Source organism: Frieseomelitta varia, unplaced genomic scaffold, assembly GCF_011392965.1.
Source record: "Frieseomelitta varia isolate USP_RPSP 00005682 unplaced genomic scaffold, Fvar_1.2 scaffold_831, whole genome shotgun sequence".
Lineage (NCBI taxonomy): Eukaryota > Metazoa > Arthropoda > Insecta > Hymenoptera > Apidae > Frieseomelitta > Frieseomelitta varia.
Window position 1 is genome coordinate 97,725 of NW_025110625.1, and position 18,699 is coordinate 116,423.

Here is an 18,699-nt window from a genome sequence, read left to right on the forward strand (position 1 = left end):
GGGTGCAGGTTCGAGAGTTTAATCGCTTCTGTTGGATCGCGGGATTTTAACCCGTTCGCGTGACTGATAACGTTTAAACGGAAATCTCGGCATGACGTATGCTTAACTTTCGCCGGTTTATTCGTCGTCTAATTTATTCGCTTTCGCTTAATTAATTCTGGGTTAAGCGGCGAATATTAAGACGGAGAGTATTATAAAGCGATAAAATTGAATTTGATCGACAATTTTTTTTCACACTCGTATCTATTTTATCGACCGAAATCACAATATTCTTAATTTGAAATCTATGTATTTTCCAATTGTTTCCCAGATCTTTAACCGTCAATTGAATAAAAATGGATCGCCATTTTCACGATTTATCAAAATTTCAAAAAGGTCTCCGGGAAAAAAAATATCTTATTGATTTCAGAACTTGAGAAATCTCTAATTCTTCTAAACTTCTGATTCTGAGTATCGTGTTTTAAATATTCTTTGACCTTAATTTCTAATTAATCTGGCTTTCGAACTTTCGAGAGCCACACCGTAGGAACACCAGACGTCCCGTTTCTCCAATTTAATAACTCCCCTTCACGCTGTTCCTTTTTTGCATACCGTCCTCGCCGCTCTATAATTTGGCCTCAGGTCCTCGAGTCTAGAGGATCATCCGTTAGAGTGTGCTTGCTGCTAAATGGCCGGGCCTATTAAGAATCCGTAATTACCCGAAGATCTCGAGAGCAGCTAGACGCACGATTTCCGACGCGTGTCTACCAGCCAGGGCGTCTAATGCCGGGTTATTCGTAGTAAGGAGGTTAACCTCGGAGAATGCAGGTTGCGAAAGCCGCGTCTCGAAGTCGATAGCCGAAGCGCGGCGGAGAGGGGAGCAAGAGAGGCGGCTGGAGAAGAGCCCCGGAGAACTTGTGTGTGCACGAGCTGCCCTGTGATTGCCCATGCAAACAAACCGCTGTATTAATTATTCGTAATGCCGATGGTTACGACGAACCAGGCATTCGAAGGATCCCTCTGAGACCGTGAAACTATGCGCTCCCGATGACTCGGATAATGTTCGAAACGAAAGTGCACGCCCGTTCTCTCGGATCGTCCTTATCAATATTAATCCGCAGACGTTGAAAATCTTACCGCCGGGCTAAATTCGCAAGTACTTGATTTCCTAACCTACCACGCTAGATTATAGATAAATGACGACAGATTATAATTTTGATGAACAATGATTTTGTATGGATGATTTGTAATTCGAAATGGTAAATACAATTACTGGTTCAGGAATTAAATGTCGAAGAAGTAAGAAATAAGTTTTTCAGTGGAGAAGAGAAATTAAAACGTTTCTTCTTGATATAATTTTACAGAGTCTGTAATAAAGTATTACATTCTGCGAGAACACATGATACTTAAGCCTTACCAGGTCGCGATAGTGCACTCGGTGCAAGATACAAACGGGAGCGAAATAAATGGCAGAAAGAAATAATATACGGGCGTTGGAACAAGTTTCGGGAATCTAGGGTAAGCGCCGAATTTAACAGGGAGAAAAACTGCAGTATTAGAGAAAAATAACCAGAATCTGACCCGGCGCTTCTCAGGGATAAAACACCATTTAGACCTATCGTTCCTTTTCTTCAACCTCGGCTGAATCTTCCTCTCGTCTTTAATTCGTCTCTTTGTCATTTCCATTCCGGGCCGATATCTCCCCTCTGACTTCCCCGTAAATAATCAATCGCGACGCAGTCTTCGTTTCTCTCCGGAACGGGAGAATTGTCAATCTGTTGTCTCGACGTGTTTAGTTTCATCAGTCTCAAACACTAGAAACTACTTCTACCTACCGAGGTTAATCAAACCGTGCGAAACAAGCCATCGCCATGCCAATTCCCCTCGGCTGTTTCGAGAATTCCAGAGGAAAGAGCTCGAGTCTTTTTTTATCAGAGCAACGGGGAGATTCGCGGTGCAATCGCCGTTTCTTACTGGAATTATGTAGCGAGTCCGGGACGCGGACGCGGAGAATCGTCTAGCGTGAAAGTTTACCGAGAGACGACCGGCGTTCGTGGCATTTATACTCGCCGACGTGACGTCCATACGTTCCGTCGCGACTGCCCCATCAGATTACCGGCTTGATCTCGCAAGAGCCAACCAAGTCTGCCAAATGGTTGCATACACGTCCCCGCCATTCCGTTTCCAGCTCGAACGAATACCGAACCGAGAGACTGTAATGCGGTTTTCGCGATCGCGGGTTTATCGACCGGCGGATCGAGTGCCAAGTGCGCCGCGGGTATTCGTCGTATACTTACGTTGTTGCATCGTCCTCGGGAGAGAGAGAGAGAGAGAGAAAAGTGGCTCGTAAAAGTCGCGAGAACCACGGAAAGCTTAAGGCGAACGTTTCATCGCGACGAGTAACGTTTTTACCGGTTTTACCGGTTATGCGATTCTCAGCCACGCTGTTTCAACTGATGCGCAACGTTGCAGAGGAACGGCGGCTTGGTGCTGCGAGCATGAATGCCAGCTACGTATTCAATAAGCGGCGCAACGCGAACGAATGAATGGACGATGGAACGTGAGGGTTGAGTCGTGAATGTTAATAGAAGCGCGAATAAATTATAATTGGATGGGCAAAAAGGACGAGGTTTTCGGTATTGAGTGTTGCGGTTAGCGAGATTTTAGAGAAGAATGTTGGATAACGGTGGGAAAATGTATTCGGTATTCGGTAAAATAATGAATTGAAAATAATCTAAAAACGAAAGATTCTTTGAGAGTTTCTTTTTTTTTTTGGAAATTGTTCAAGTACACGTTTTATTTGAATTTTGAAACTGATGAAATTAGATATTGAGATTTATCGTAAGTGGTGCTAGTGAAAATCATTTGCAGATGAAGGAATTTACGTACAAGGATCCGAGATGAGATTGATCGACAAAGTAACAAAATGAGAAATCAAGTAACGGATAAACGATCGCTGACAACGCCGACCATTATCGTAATATTATTTCTATATTTATTTCAATTCATTTGCATCTCTACCGTTAAATATCCTTCTCGTCCGTTCGATCAATCACCCACGTATCGTTTAGCGTCTGAAAGAAAAATCGCTCGCGATTTCAGCATCAAAAACGTACAATACTATGAAAATGCAAACGATGCTACGTTGAAACGAGTTGCGGCAAGAAACGAAGCTCGATCTCGCTATTACGCGTCGAAATGCAGCAAACAAAAGAAGAAAATCGAAGGACTTGAAAGACTTGCCCGCACTGGAACGGGGGAAAGAATTCTTTTCCCTCTTGATGGCATAAATAAAACATTTTGAACGAAAATGCCAAACGAATGCCCGCAAGACTTCATATAATTTATAATATACTGAAACACAATTGAGATGCAGAAACTCAGTGAAAGAAATTCAGAGTGGAAATTGATAAAAAGTAGTAGATACTTTGAATAACTTTAATGTTAATTAAATTTAATTTAATAGAGAGAGTTACGATACTGATGGTTGAATATATTTTTGTTCCACCGTTGTTGATATTCTCAATCAGAAAAGAGAAACAAAATTATACCTATTAGAAAATGATTTCACAATCTTTTGCATTTGTGATACTCTATATTCTACCAAATTGGTAATTTCGTTGCAGAACTTAATCTTCATTGCATTAAACAAGGATGGAAATCAAATACCAATTCTATCAGACTGAAATTTATTCCGAGTTAAGTGAACTGGAACTCGCTGACGAAGTATAATAGATACACAGTTTAACTCTCGTTTTAAATCCGCTGGCAAAACTGAATGAGAGCACTGTTAACATTTGCTATTAATATTAATTAATAACTTTCGTGCGTCTGAATTTGGAATTATCACAAAATGGCAATTATTTGAAATAAAAGAGTTACAGCCGAGGGTATGAATATTTCTCTCGTCGCGTCGAAAGCTACAGCGTGTATACTGCAAGAATGTAAAACCTATATTTGACAACTGAACATTCTCGCAAATGTTAATACGAGAAATGTGAAGTCTTTTTAGAAAAAGATAAGTAGAGATCTTTGAATGAAAAGCGATATTTAAAAGATTATTTTAAATATGATAAAAATATGTTTTATAATCCAATAAAAATTTTGACGATCGCAGTTCTATTAGTTTAAAGAATTTCTTTCTCAAAACACTCTAGCTTCCCTTCCGAACGCTTTCCGATATTACCTACAACTTCAGAAATATTCTTGTCACGTTTCACACATCCCACCCCGTATATTTCAATATCACCTCATCACCGGAAAGTTCCTTACCAAAATGAAAAAAAGAAAAAAAAAAAAGGAAGAAGAGGGAGTTCTCGACGCGATGAAATCCCGCTAAATCGCTGAGCAGTGGAAAACAAGGAACTCCGGCGAGAACGATTATTTCAACGGGACCGAAAAGAAATTCTCCCGATGCTAATCTGGTGAACTCCGACAAATTTCGAGGGTTCCAACTTCAATTAGGTTTAGCACCGTAAAAATACTCGGCTCGTCGGAGGTTAGGGCTGCCCCACACTCTCTCTCTCTCTCTCTCTCTCTCTCTCTCTCTCTCTCTCTCTCTCTCTCNTCTCTCTCTCTCTCTCTCTCTCTTTCTCTCCTTGCCGCCGTGCCGTTTCCGCAGGAAGTAATTTCGACTCTTTAATGAAATTTTAAAATTTCCCGCCGACTTCGGATAATATGCAAACGGTATATTCGCTTTCGTCGAGCGACGTTGTTTAATTCCGACGAATTTCAGCTGGATTGCCGAAACAGCGCGGTTAATACTAACCGCTTACATTTCTCTCGCCGCAAGATCGAAACTTTTTAATCAGTGTTAATTGAAACAACACTCTGTGAGGAAAGGAAGAGTAAAACTTCTATTCAACTGTTATTTGCAGGTGAAAAAAAGAAACGCGTTATATGATTTTCAATGTGAAAAATCGCAGCGTGGCAGCGAGGTATTTCGAACATTCGAATGCATTCTAATTAATTACAGTGAATAAGGATTTGTATCTTTGATCAAAACAATTCTGACAGTTCTTCTTCGTGGAAAATACTAGCGATTTCAAGCAATATTGTAAATTTATATATGAATATAATTTCTTCGATATTCATAACATTTGTAAAATTTTCGAGAGGAAAGTTACTCTTATTTTCATCTTGCTCTTATTTACACTTAAAGTTGCCATAACATTGTCAGAAAAAATTCTAGACCAATCTGCCTGGACTCAATTTCAGGCGCGAAGATTCTATTTTTATAACACTGAGTTCGTTTTCTCACGGAAAATTTTTACATCATTCCGAGAGGAACAGCTGTGTATCCTTGTATATTCTACATAAATATTTTAATGCATAAATATGATGATGAAATGGACATAAATTATCACAGTTCTGTGTAGTTCGAACTTTTTCGAACAATTCTGGAACAATTGTATATTTGCTGGTTGTTGCGATTGGGATTTGCTGACGAAGTAATTAGCGGAGTTTAAAATTGTCGCGAGAGTGGTGGGTCTAACGCGAGTATAGATTTACTCACTGGCGACGAATCACGTGGAACTAACGCGTTCGACGGGCGAATTTACGTCGTTATCCAGCTGCGCTTCCGGTGGAAGTTGATCTTCCGCTTTTAGATGATAATTGGCGCACTCGCGGAGCGAGAGACGCCAAGTTTACGACGACTTTATCGGTTGTTCGACGCGTACGTGTCACCGCTAATTCCTTTCTGATCTGACGAGGTTACGTTGCCGGCTCCGTCTACGGCAATTTCTAAAGTAATCAAAAGCCGTGGTACCCCGGCCCTCTATATTATTTGCAGTAGGCTTGTAAGCATCTTATCTCGAATGCATCGAGAATTTAACTTTCTCTATCAGCGGCTCGTTTTCGCGGTAAAATTCTGTTGAAGTTAAGTATCTGCGTAATGAACTATCGTTAATAAACTATCAGCGAAGCTGGGCATGTATGATGTTTGTGTTTCCGCGAGACAGAGATTCTTTCTAGGGAGGGGACTTTGATAAAATTGTTCGTCAGTTGACAAATTCTTGCTCGATAGTATCTAGTTTTGTGTGAGATATTTCGCGTTTCGAATTTCGTGCACAAATAGAATGTTAATGAGAAAAGTTTCTTGGTTTGGACTAGTTCAATCCCTCGAAGGACACGTTCATAATTTATCTAGTACGTCTGATCAGAAAACGGAAGCCATTAACTTTGTGTATTAGAATGGGAGACTAAACTACGCCACAATTAAAGAAATCTTTTACTTCACACTGAATTATAGATTCACTAGAGATTTATAGGTCTATAGACACGTTATATATTTAACCTTTCCTCTAACTCAATCGCAAGTAAATGTTCTCGAACAGATCGTTTTGTTTCTAATATTCAGCTATCAGGCGCATTATATATCTCTCCGTGTTCTATCGTAGAAGAAACATTTAATATACTTAGCACGATTATTAGCGCCTCTTTTTTTATCGTCGTTCCATTCTTTCCTCCCCTTTTTTATTCCAAACAGATCGACGAATGCGCGGCACCGACGTTTTCATTTCCGGCGAGACGTCGTTGGCCAGCAGCGTAAAGATAATGCATCGATTCCATTCCGCCGTGTACTCGGTTGCACGTGCACGGCCATAAAACAATTCCTACGCATTTTTATTGGCAAAACACGGCCCCGGTCACGGGGATGCCCCTATCGGGAAAACTATAACTCGTATCCTTGCGGCTGGCGCGAGGTAGGGTCGGCTAAGAGGGTTAGGCGAATCGAATGGGACGCCTCGACTGTCCCTCAGAGGGAACGAGGGAACAGAGAGAGAGAGAGAGAAAGAGAGAGACAGAGAGAGAGAGAGAGAGAGCTACGACGGGGGGAATAAAATGGAATAGAGACGGATAAAAGCGTCGGTGGAGAATGGTGAGCAAGGAGAGCAAGAGGGAGGAACCACTTAACAAACTGCTGAACTCACACCCCGCGGGATTTTATTTCTACTTAAATGGAGTTGCCGAGATACGCGTTCGATACGGATTCCTACCGGTTCTCCTTGGTCGCGAATTTATTTGTACCGTTTGTTACGTTCTCTCTATCTTTGCCTTTCCGTTCTCTCGCACCATCCACGTACGTTACACCTTTGACTCTCCTTCCTTCTATTCCTCCCCCCGGTTGTTGGTAAAACCATCGCTGACGTTCAAGGTTAAGGTGGAAGGTAAAAGTATTACGTAGTCGGTTCCTTCCTTCCTTCGTTAGCGGTATTTTGTTTTTGAAAAATCGATGAAGCTACTACGGCCGTTCAACGCCGCATCTTTAACATCTTTCTCTTTTCAATCGTTTTGTCTTTCGAAAATTTAAATTTCCTTCTGAAATTATACAAACATCTTCGAGTAGTTTAATAAGTCGTTACGTCGAAAAATTATTCATTTTGTTCCGACCAAGAAACGTTAATTTAATCGAGCGTGTGATTCCCGTCAGATTGGAAATTTTTCAAGACGCGCATTGAACTTGGCTAGTTCAATATTCGTTAAACAGATTTGCAAACCAGACTGAGCTATTTCATTCTATCTCCATATGTGCGTGGTACAAAATTAAATAAGCCAATCCGAGTTTAATCGAAATTATTGTGATAATCTATAAGTCAACGATGCCAATTGAGAGTGAATAATTGATAATCAAATCCGCAATTAAATCGATAACGTATTCATAATATATGTACTATGTTACAGCGAAATACACGAAATTGAACGACCAGTTCTGCGCAATAACAAAATAAAGCTCTATTCGTCGAAGGAATTTGAAATGTTCATTCCTGTTACTTCGATAATCTTAGAATTTTAATTAGAACAGAAACAAATTCTTCCACTTTCCCCTTGCTAATATTCACACATTTATAATATTCAGACATTTTATGTCACTTATGCAGACACCACGCTCGAGACATTTTCCTCGCTGCACGAAACTCACATCGAGAAATATCCCGTTCGTCCAGAGTTTGTCAGTTCGCAAGCAGAGGCAATTAGAAAACGATCGCGACGGCGGGCAAAAGATAAAGCGAGCTCTCGAGTGTTGTCGTCGTGTCTTACCTTGTACGGGCCAAGATTTTCCACGATGCAGGTGAAAACGGCTTCGCGACCCACGGAGACCGTCAGGTTGTTGAGCGGTGTGCCAAACCTGGGTAAATCTGCAACACGAAAGGTCCTCGTCTTAAGTATCCCGTCACGGTGAACGCTTTACATAACCGTGGTGTACACGCTTACTTACTTACTGCTACTTATACTTATAACCCACCCAGCCTGCTAGCGCGCTAAAGTTTGCAAAGTACTCGAGAGAAACTCGGCCCGGTGAATGGGCCGAGTTAACGGTAAGCGGGTCAAGCGGCGACTAAGCCAGCCTCTTTATATTTCTCCGGCAAATTCCTTACTCTCGTGATTTCAGCCGGAACCCTCCTCCGTTCGATCATCCCGAGTATCTAAGGGAACGCTCGTCCCATGAAAATAAAAGGGACAAAGTCTCGAGATCGAAACGACTCGACTTCTCTTTTTTCTAACGACGCTCGGGAATGAGGTTGCTCGCGAAGGAATGTTCATGCGGATGCAGATGGACATTCGAGAGACTAGTCAGTGACAAAGTGGTTGAAGTCTTGTAGAATAATTTGGATGATGGACGTTCGAGAAATATTATGGACATTGAGGAGACTACGACAGATATTTGATCATCCCCTCGTAAATAACGTAAAGTTCTTTTAGAAATTCTGAAAGTACTTTAGGTGAAAATTGGCAGACATCCTTTTAACAAAATTTTATTTAAAAAATCCTACTCTATTAGAAATTCTGTATTTTGTTACAGTTTGTATTGTATGTATGTATGTTATGTGTAGTCTGTGCATTTTTGCGTATTATCTTCGAATTCTTCGATAATAATAAATTTTGTCTTTTAATAGATTTTTCTTTCTTAAATGTTTACAAATTCGTTGTTCTGTACGGTTTAATGAAAATGATATTACCGCGGAATCTCGCCGATTTAAATTTTTCGAATTTTGAAGCTGACGATCTAATCGATATTTCGAAATTGTATAAATAAAATCGAACCGTAAACATCACGGAGAAAGTATTCTCTTCGGGCCGAAATGTCCAGTTTCGAAGAGAAATTTCAGTCAAAAAGCATAGGACGAATCGATGAAATTTTAAGAGGTAGATTGAATATTCAGAAGGCAATGGAACTTAAAAAACTGGAATAAATATATATGTGTTTCAGTTACATAACGTAACGTTGAACTGTAACTAATAAAAATTAATTTTAGCAGACAAAAATACATATGTATAGAAAAAAAAAAATGTTTTACACTTTATTGAGCAGTTTTCTAAATTCACCTATTATAATATATTTTCAACATACTTTCTATATACCTCGCATATTCTGTGCACATGATCATATATCTCTTTATACATTCATACACTATATTTTCGTATTTCACACATATTTTATTCGCATATTTCGACCTACTTCAATGTATAAATATTATATTACAATTGATCGTTATTTTTATCAAAACTTTTCGTCTTTCCTTGTGAATAATTCAAGTAATTTCTTTTTTAAATTGAATTATCTGAATTATTTATCTATCCGAATATCCATCTGAATATCTCAACTATTCATTGTCACAAATTCTTTCTCCTTTTTAACGAAACACATCTAAAATATTTGTAGAAGATACTTTAGGTATAACATGCAGATGCCCAATAGATACGTCAGCAATCGAAATATATTCGATTCATATCGTAAGCGATATCTAAAGGTTTATTATGCGGAAGATGGTCGGAAACTGGACCCAAAAATTGCAATTCTGGTAAGACCATTGGCTACATATGCCACATTGTGAATTTATGGCACGTCGATCGTGATCGGTGCTGGGACGAAAGGTTAAGGTTCCAGAAATGCACGCGTCCTACAAAAATACGAAATTCCTGGCGTCTGAGGGAAATCTTCTTCCTTTTCGCTCTCCCCATGCCTGTAAATTCTTTTTCTGAATAATTCACCAAAAATCTTTCTCTAGATATTTTCCAAACACACACGTCGCAGTAAATAAAGCAGAAAATGAACGAAGAATCTGTCGCGCTTGACAAGTAATACAAAAGATTGGAAACAAATGTAGAGGGCAGAATAAATTATACAAATATCAATTAATCGTAACGATTAAAGTAATTTTCGAGTTCGAGCGAGCTCCATTATGGTGAATACATGATGACGTGAGAGATAATATCGTAAGAGACGTTCGAATATATGCGATCAATATCGCCATATGAAATCGAACGTAACATTTCGTGCTTCTCCAGCGAAATTTATTCCTAAAAATTTTCACGTATGGCTATTGATTTCGCTGCGTGGCTATTGAGTCTCACTATGAAATGCGAAGAAATTGAATCGTAGATTATATCAATATTTCTCGAGAACTTTGATCCAACTGCATTATATTGAACAAGCAACTTTTCACGCTGACAGTAAACAACTTCTTAATAAAAGGACTTGGAAAACGACAAAACGACGAGTTGAACAGGTTCTTTTGGAGGCTTCAGTTATAGCTCTTGAATGTTAGTTACGAGTATCTCAACTAGAGCAAATTCTCCAAGATATTAATCTAATACTTTTCATTTAAAAAAATTCCACTATTCATCTCTTCAATGCAGAATAAGTTAAATTTCAATAAACGAAATTTTCGCAAGAAAATTTTATGGAATTTTGTTTCGTTTTCTTTTTGTTTTTTTTTTTTTCTTTGAAAAATAGTGTTACTACGTAATCAACGTAGAAAGACATTCGCGAGTGGCTGTACGAGTATTAAGAAACAATTACGTATTGTTACGAAGAGATTTCCTCAAAGCACCGTATGCACACCGAATCTAAATTCGTTCGATATTAGTTGCACGCGCTGTAACAAGCAACGGCACCGCCATTGAGCCGATAAACGATAATTAAACGTTAATCGTGTTCTAAGGAAATATTGATCCTCACAGGAGATAGGTAAGACACAATCTCAGAGTCGCGAGCCAATACGCATTAATTTCTCGACCTCTCGCCAGCTAGTGACGGTCTAATTCATTTACACCCTCAAACGCGCTAAAACGGATATCCATTGCATCAAAGCGTAGACCAGGATTATTTCAAATGAGATTGAAATGGCTAACAATTTTTATGCTAATAAATGTTGACGCGTTGAAAGTGAATCAAAGAGATAGGAATTTAGAGGTAGAAATTGCGGTCAAAAAGCATAGGACGAATCGATGAAATTTTAAGAAGTAAATTGAATATTCAGAAGGCAATGGAACTTGGATAAAACTGGAATAAATATATATGTGTCTCAGGAATATTTAGGAATATTTTACAAAAAAATATCTAGACATTCAGATAAAGTTAGAAATATCTGTCTGTGATTCCTAAATTTTATACATTGTAATTTCGCTTTCGAAAATTTTTCACGTAACATCGAAACGACCATCTCTTTTACTGTAAGAAATTTCCTAACGATAAAAAAATATTAACACCCGAGGCAAAGAACTCGAGACAATAAATTTAGAAAATATTGCGAAACTTTTGATGTATCTTTAGCAATTACGAAGCTCTATTGTCATTTAAATGACCAGAATTCGTTAGAAAACGGCGCGAGGGAATCTATAAATCAGCGAAAGAGTTTCCAAACCTGTGAATCATTACTCGATTACTCCGATCATTGGACAACTTTCAGTTTGCGCGTGACTCTGTGCCCTCGTCGTCCTCGCGTTTAATGAAACATTATAAATGCCTGATGCTTAAGAAGGACCGCGGCAAGTTACGTTCATTATTGAGTGCAAAACTCCGGCAGTCTAATTAAATCACCGGTAAACACAACACCTTGAGCTTTGTTCGCCCGACTATGCTCGTTACCGAAGCGTGTCGAGAAATTAGCGTAACAAGTGTGAAAGTTGAATAAGTATGTAAATCGAAGTTTCTCCTTTATTTATCGGGTCAGAATTGAAATTAAAAGTTCCCCATCGGCCGGACTTGCTCCGAACTTCATACATTTTTCCAATCTAAAGTTTCGAAAGAATAAGTTATACGAATCCGTAACAACGATTTTTAATTACCGGCTGCTCTCGCCAAGTTTCCTTCAAGCGCTTTATCTAAGACGAAGCTTCCTCGAGAGTGCTATCGTTTGATAGTATACATAATTACTATTATATTTACGTATTCTATGAAACTCATTGTGAAATTGTCAAATACGGATCACTTTAACATTTTACCCTCGACAAACTTTTCTCGTATCATCTACCGGCAATTTATTTACGAAGCATCGCTTCAAATAATGAAAAACTAGAAAAATGATATAGTATTGGAAATAATCATTTAAATGGTATTTGGCACGAAATTTTGTTGATTATAAATCCTTCTAAATAAATTTAAAGCCATCATCAACGTGCATTGCGGATTTGTCAGAACAAGTATAATATATACAAGAGTTAATGATACATAGTATCAATCTCTGGGACAATAATGCCCTCCGTCATCTTTTCAACTTGTAACAAACAATTCGTAAAAAGTCTAGTTTATGTGAATTATTCCAATGAGCGATCACTTGACTTAGGACTGTCTTCAAAAATTTCTTTCTTCTGGAAATTCTTTTGTTTTCCGCGTTTCAGAAGGTAGATGTGCATGCTGGACACATATATTCTCATTTAGGAGACGATGCATCACGCGGATGCATAATTACGCAGTAAGTGCACTCTCGCATCGTCAATCATTCGATGTTTTCGCTTGTATTGCTTATACGTAGATAAGCGAATCAATCGACGTACAAGCTGTCCCTGTGCATAGTGCACAATTTTAAAAACTAGCTTCCGTAACGTACATTCGATACGCATAGAGACTTGTTTCTAATACGTTCCCTCCTATAACGATTTAGGAACTAGTGAACATTTAATGAATCATTTTGCGAAATGGAGTAATGGAGTAATTTGTAATTTACAAAATTCACCAATAAAATTATCTCTTCATTATCTCGTTTCAATATCCAGCTTCGTTCGTTTCAAATTTTCTGATATAAGTTGAAATTATATATAACTTGTGTATTAACGATTAATGTTCTTTGATTCCAACAGTTATAAACGTTCAGAAGAAACGTTTACGTTTTCTCGCAAAGTCCAAATGTTGGCGTTTCAAGAACGAGAGAGTTACAAGATGTATTAATGTCCGAGCAAGCCCGGTGATTTATTGGAAGAAAAAGGGCATATCGACGCTGAGAGACGCTGCGATTCGAATCTGTCGAAACCCTTAGATGTTACGCTGAGAGAAATCCTGCGGGTGTGCAGAATTGAATGGAGTACCGGAATAAAAGCGAGGTGAACGTGTTTAATGCAAGGAGCCCGCAGTGTTTAATTGCGAAAAATCAGATTCCGCTGTTACAACGAAAAAGGAACGTTTAAACTAGTTTTTGACCTACTTTCGTCTCCTCTGGCTAGAGAAAACTCTGTGCTCCCTTGCGATTTCGGCCCGTTATAACATCACGTAATTTGTACTTTTTAAATATCATCCGACTATCCCCTTTCGCTATAGCAATTTATTTGCAATACGTAGTTACAGCAATTATCAATTTATCGCATGATTATTCAAAATTGTCACCGTTAGCGAACAAATAAAATTCAACTCGATGAATGATATTCCACATAGAGTGAAACGAGAAACAGTTTAAATAGAGAGACAAGTCAAAATTTGGAATTTATATTTGAAAATTGCGTGACAACGCAAATATCTGTCCGGGAATGAAAGTTTTTGGAATTTTCCAATGTTATCACCCCCCCGAATTACTTTTTTTTTTAATAAAATGTCATGCTTTTTAATAAAATTTTCATTCTATCAAGCGTGTTGCATTCAATTATTCACAATTAAAATTTTCTTTCCTTCTTTTTTGGCGGGGCATGAAATTTTTTATTAAATGAAAACACGACACGCACGATATTTAAATCGATGTTACTCTCCGCTTCTAACAGACGGGATCAAAATGCACGAAATTTGTGATCTGACTATTTTTTTTTTCTTAAGGTACGGCAAAAATGGTACTCATTTGACAATGGCCATCCTGGTGAGAACAGCTTTAACAAAGGACGTTTTTGTAGAATCACTGAATATTCATTCGGCGATAAGTCAGGATATAGACCGTTTTTTATGGTATCGGTTCTATCATGTTGTACTACTAGACACGTTTCCAGCCACTAGGATACGTTGCTACCTGTAAAATCCGAGAAATTTGCAAGAGTCGTTTTTACCCTAAACCCCCAATTTTTCTGTCTATTGTCTGCACGATAAATAAAAAATTCGCTCGCACATTTCGTAAAAATTTTTTATTTTTAACAAGATTAACACATTATTTGACAATTCCGAATACTTTTTCTCACATGGTATTTTATATTTTAACTTGTCTCCGTGACAATTACGACTACCGATGTTTATACGCATTTACACGAGAAATACAAAAATGCAAAAAACGGATATAATGGACGTAATACGAAAAAATGTATAAAATACCTCTTTCCATGTAAATTATAGTAAACGTATAAAATATCTCGGCGTACGCTTCGATTCTCCGACTGCGATCGTGAAATACGAATTTGCATAAATATCAGCCGGAAAAAATTACCTATAACTATCTCTTTCATTTAAATAGAACTTTCATCCCTTTTACATTTACAAAACATTTTGCAAAGTATTTTGCATCTAAAGAAGCCTTAATAGTTTTAGTTATCGTCGCATTATCGCGTTTCATCGGAATGCAATCACGCCGAAAGCGAAGGTTAGACTGGGATTAAAGCAAAACTCGTCGCATAATTTCACCATTTTATCGCTAATCGCAAAGATTTAATTAGGTCGCGCGATTTTTTTCTCAAGTCTGCGACGAGATTCTACCGACGAAGATCTGTCGAAAACGACAGCGGAGGAAAGGAGGAACGTCGAAAGGCACGATAAATGGGACAGTGCTTTTTTCGCAGGCGAGAATCTCAGATAAATTTGTTTAATTAAAAAAAATTCTACTGCTGACCGAGCAGTCTCACCGAGCAGCTATTTGCGACGAGATTCTGTCCGGTTAATTCAGTCCTTTTCAAATTGCTTCCGACCGGCCGAGGTTACGAACATAATTGATATTAATCTGCTCCGAAGGAAAGGAATATTGTAAAATAAAACCACGGCTAATTTCTCTTATTCAGAGTGAATCGTTGTTAATACCTCGCATCTTGTATATATTTAATCATGATAGATGTCATGATATTATTCGGTTTTCCTTTTAGACAGACCTCCGTTGGGATTTATCTCTGATGCAGATATCGAAAGACAGAGAAAGACAGAGAAAGACAGAGAACTCACCATCGTAAAGTATATGTATATGTAACGTTGGAATTTTCTTTCCAATTGCACTCCAAATGTATTCCGTTCGTTTAGTTTCTCGATATTACAAATTAAAATTCGTACAAATTGTACGAACAATTTCGAAAGAAAGAAAAGAAAATTCCAGTAATATTAGAAAAGTATCAGAAAATAATACGTTCATTATCCCTAGCCAAACTGCACGAGATCGTGTATTTTCGGTGTACGGATCAATATTAATATTTCCCAGCGGAACAAACGTTGCGAACTTAAACTAACATCGCTGCATTTGCAAAGGAATACTCCACGGTTGAAATCCATCCTAATTATATCCAAATATTATACAATTATTAGACGATGTAACCTAATTTATTTTACTGTTTCAGGTATATCGCTGAATACACACCGCAACTGTTTTAACGTCGACAGTCCCCACCTCCGGTACACGTACATCTAAATGCAATAAAAATTCTATCGCACTATCTGTATTCCGTGTCAGTGCTTGCGAAACGTGCTCCATTCCCGTACACTTCCCTAATATATTGCTGTTCGAGATTCAAATTGTGTGTAAAATGGTCATTTTCCTCGTGTTCGCGTAACATCTACCCGAGGAAATATGGAAGAATATCGCGTTATTAAGTAATATTATTTCTTCCAAACTTTGAACTTGACAAGGTAATATCATTTGTTGTATTGTATCTCATCGTCAATTGTCCCTTCCTGCATTACTTTATATTCCTACTTTATACTTTTCTATTGCTCAATTTCGCTCGAAATCTTTCAAATTATCAATATGTGGAGCAAGAACAATTGAATTTGACCTTCATTTTTGTACGTGTATTGTTCGTAATAATGCAACGCAAAACAAATTTATTTGTTTCCTCGTTCGATCTTAATTTCATCGTTGCAGGAACATCTAATTCGAAAATAACCCAGTTGAAATAAGTTAGGCGGAACGAAATATATTTTCTGTAACATGTATTATCGATCGTTTTCTCTTAGGTGTACAGTAGATACGAGTACATAACTTCTAACTCACGTACCGTTGTGGTAGCTTAAAGCTATAACTGGTCTTAAAGATGGGTCTACGAAATCTTCGGAATTCTTATTTTTACGGTAACTCGGAAAGCACGTTACGTTACGATATTTCTACTATTAGCCAGCGTACACCAGAACTTTCTTTATTCAAACAACGTACTCCCTACTGTACAATACTTTATATAAATATACGTATCCCGCTATTTTCCGTACGTTCTTTTCCAAAATTTACTTTCATAACAATTCGGTACGAAATGAAATACCACTTATCCGTTCCAGAGATTTTAATCTTTAGCAAAACATTTTCTCTCATCCAATTAATACTTGTCTTAACCCCTTAAGCGTTTTGTTTGATTTCGAGAATGTGCACCGGTGTGCTTAATTATTTCTAGGCGATGACGAGTATACTCGACGAAAACACAGTGAATGTATTTGCTGTAAAATTTGAGTGAAATTATAACAAAGTGATAAAACTTTCTGGCGTTCCTTTGAAAGCTTTCTTAATTTCATTGGTTTCATTTTACTTTTTTTGTTTTGTTGAAATAGTTTTAAATGTGCTAAAATTACAAATGTATATAATTCTTTTATCTAAATTTTTTTCTACATGACGAGTAGAGTCGACATAAACGCTTAACTGTTTGAATTAGTTCTATCGAACTAACCAAATTTCTGATCGCTTCCGAATTACGCAGTGAAACGACCACCGAAGCCAGTTAAAGCGTAGTCAGGTATACGAGCCTAACCGCCTCCGATCGAGGCGATATAGAAATATTCAAGTAGCACACTTTATCATTCATAGATGCATGACACGCTGCCTCAGTCACGGATCCTCTGGCTCTGGGATACTCGGGGAAAACAGTCGAGCGCGCAAACATTCGTACATGGAAATCCCGCGCCCGTGTTTTTGCAAACATGCGTATTTCGACATGTTGGGACACGAAGCAGGGCAGATCCGCCGATGCGTACGGAATTGCCTGGTCAAATGCGAACGATCGTTTTTATAAAACACAACGCCAATCGGGCGGAAGCTCGCAACAACTTCCGACGCGCGAGAGCAACCGGAGCACGTTTCAATCGGAGAGTGAAATTAATCGATCGGCAATTACAGTTTGGTTAACAAGTTAACCGTTCAACCAGCAAAGTGGATATCTATTAACGTCGGCGAAGTTGCCCGTCGGTGGAAAGGTTACGTGGAAAAATTACAGGCTCGTTTCCTTCGTGTTTCTTAAAGAGTCCTCCTCTAATCTGATGGCCGTGCAACAGCGGGAGGAAAACGGGGGAGGAGAAACAAAAATCAGCACGCGAAGATGTAACGAATCGATAATACCGGCCTCGTACTCGAAGCAACGCTAATTGTTTTACCGGGAAACGAACGCTCTGCTAGCTTGTTAAATAGACCGCCGCCGCAATTCCTTTTTCAATTAGGTTCCCTCGATATCCACCTTCGCGTCACTCTATATCCTTCTCCCCGAAAAGTAAGGTGTTCTTCGCTTGTTTTCTTTTTTTTTTTTTCTTTTTGCCCCTTTCTTCCTGTCTTCCTTTATTAGACCAGAGTTTAGACGCAAATTCTCATAAAAAGCAGAAAAATGGGAGCTTAACGGAGGTTCACATATTAAGTATTATAACTACAAGTATTTTGCAGTCTAGTCGTGAACAAAGATGTGACGTTCGTTATCTGCTTATTTTTGATGCTTCTCGATATTTTTACTCGAACGTCGAAATAATTTTGATTACTTTTTTAAAAAGATAAAGTTCGTGATCTACTAAATAAACCTCAAAGTTTATTATTACATCATACATGCCTGGACTCTTGAATTCAAAATCAATCAAAGTTTTTATTGATATTAAAGCAGATAGGAATGACATTGAATTTTGCTCGATATCAACAAATTATTAATTCCTTGTACTGATTCATGCACGTGCAGAGCATTTGATTTTTTGTACCGAACAAAATAATTTCGAGTTGAATCGATTATCGATTGCACTGGCGAAGATATTAAGAAATCCGAGATTAATGGAATCTATAATCCGATATGTATATGGATCGAGAAGCTGATTAGTATAAGAAGATTCACTTTATGTCGAAGGCCTTTGTGTTAATTCGCTCTTGGTAAAACATGGTACATACATACGTACATACTATAATACAAGATGCAATACGTCAGAGGATAATGGCTTTAACCGATGAAAAGCAGCCAACCTTCTAATGTATATAACAGGATGCAATAATACATCAAAGGTGTTCCACTTTAGCTGATAAAAACTAAATAGAAGCCGGGATAGTTATAATGTACGAGGAATAAAAGTACGTGCATATACATATGTATTCCGTAGAAGAA

General features: G+C 38.1%; 1 protein-coding gene across 1 annotated transcript in view; it reads right to left on the reverse strand.

Annotated features, from left to right (window-relative positions):
• Positions 1-18,699, reverse strand: part of LOC122536407 (neuronal growth regulator 1-like) — a 93,300-nt gene that overhangs the window by 56,282 nt on the left and 18,319 nt on the right. The window contains exon 4 of the mRNA XM_043668764.1: positions 8,023-8,120. Coding sequence (XP_043524699.1) covers positions 8,023-8,120 — 98 coding nt within the window. The remainder of the gene's footprint in view (positions 1-8,022; positions 8,121-18,699) is intronic.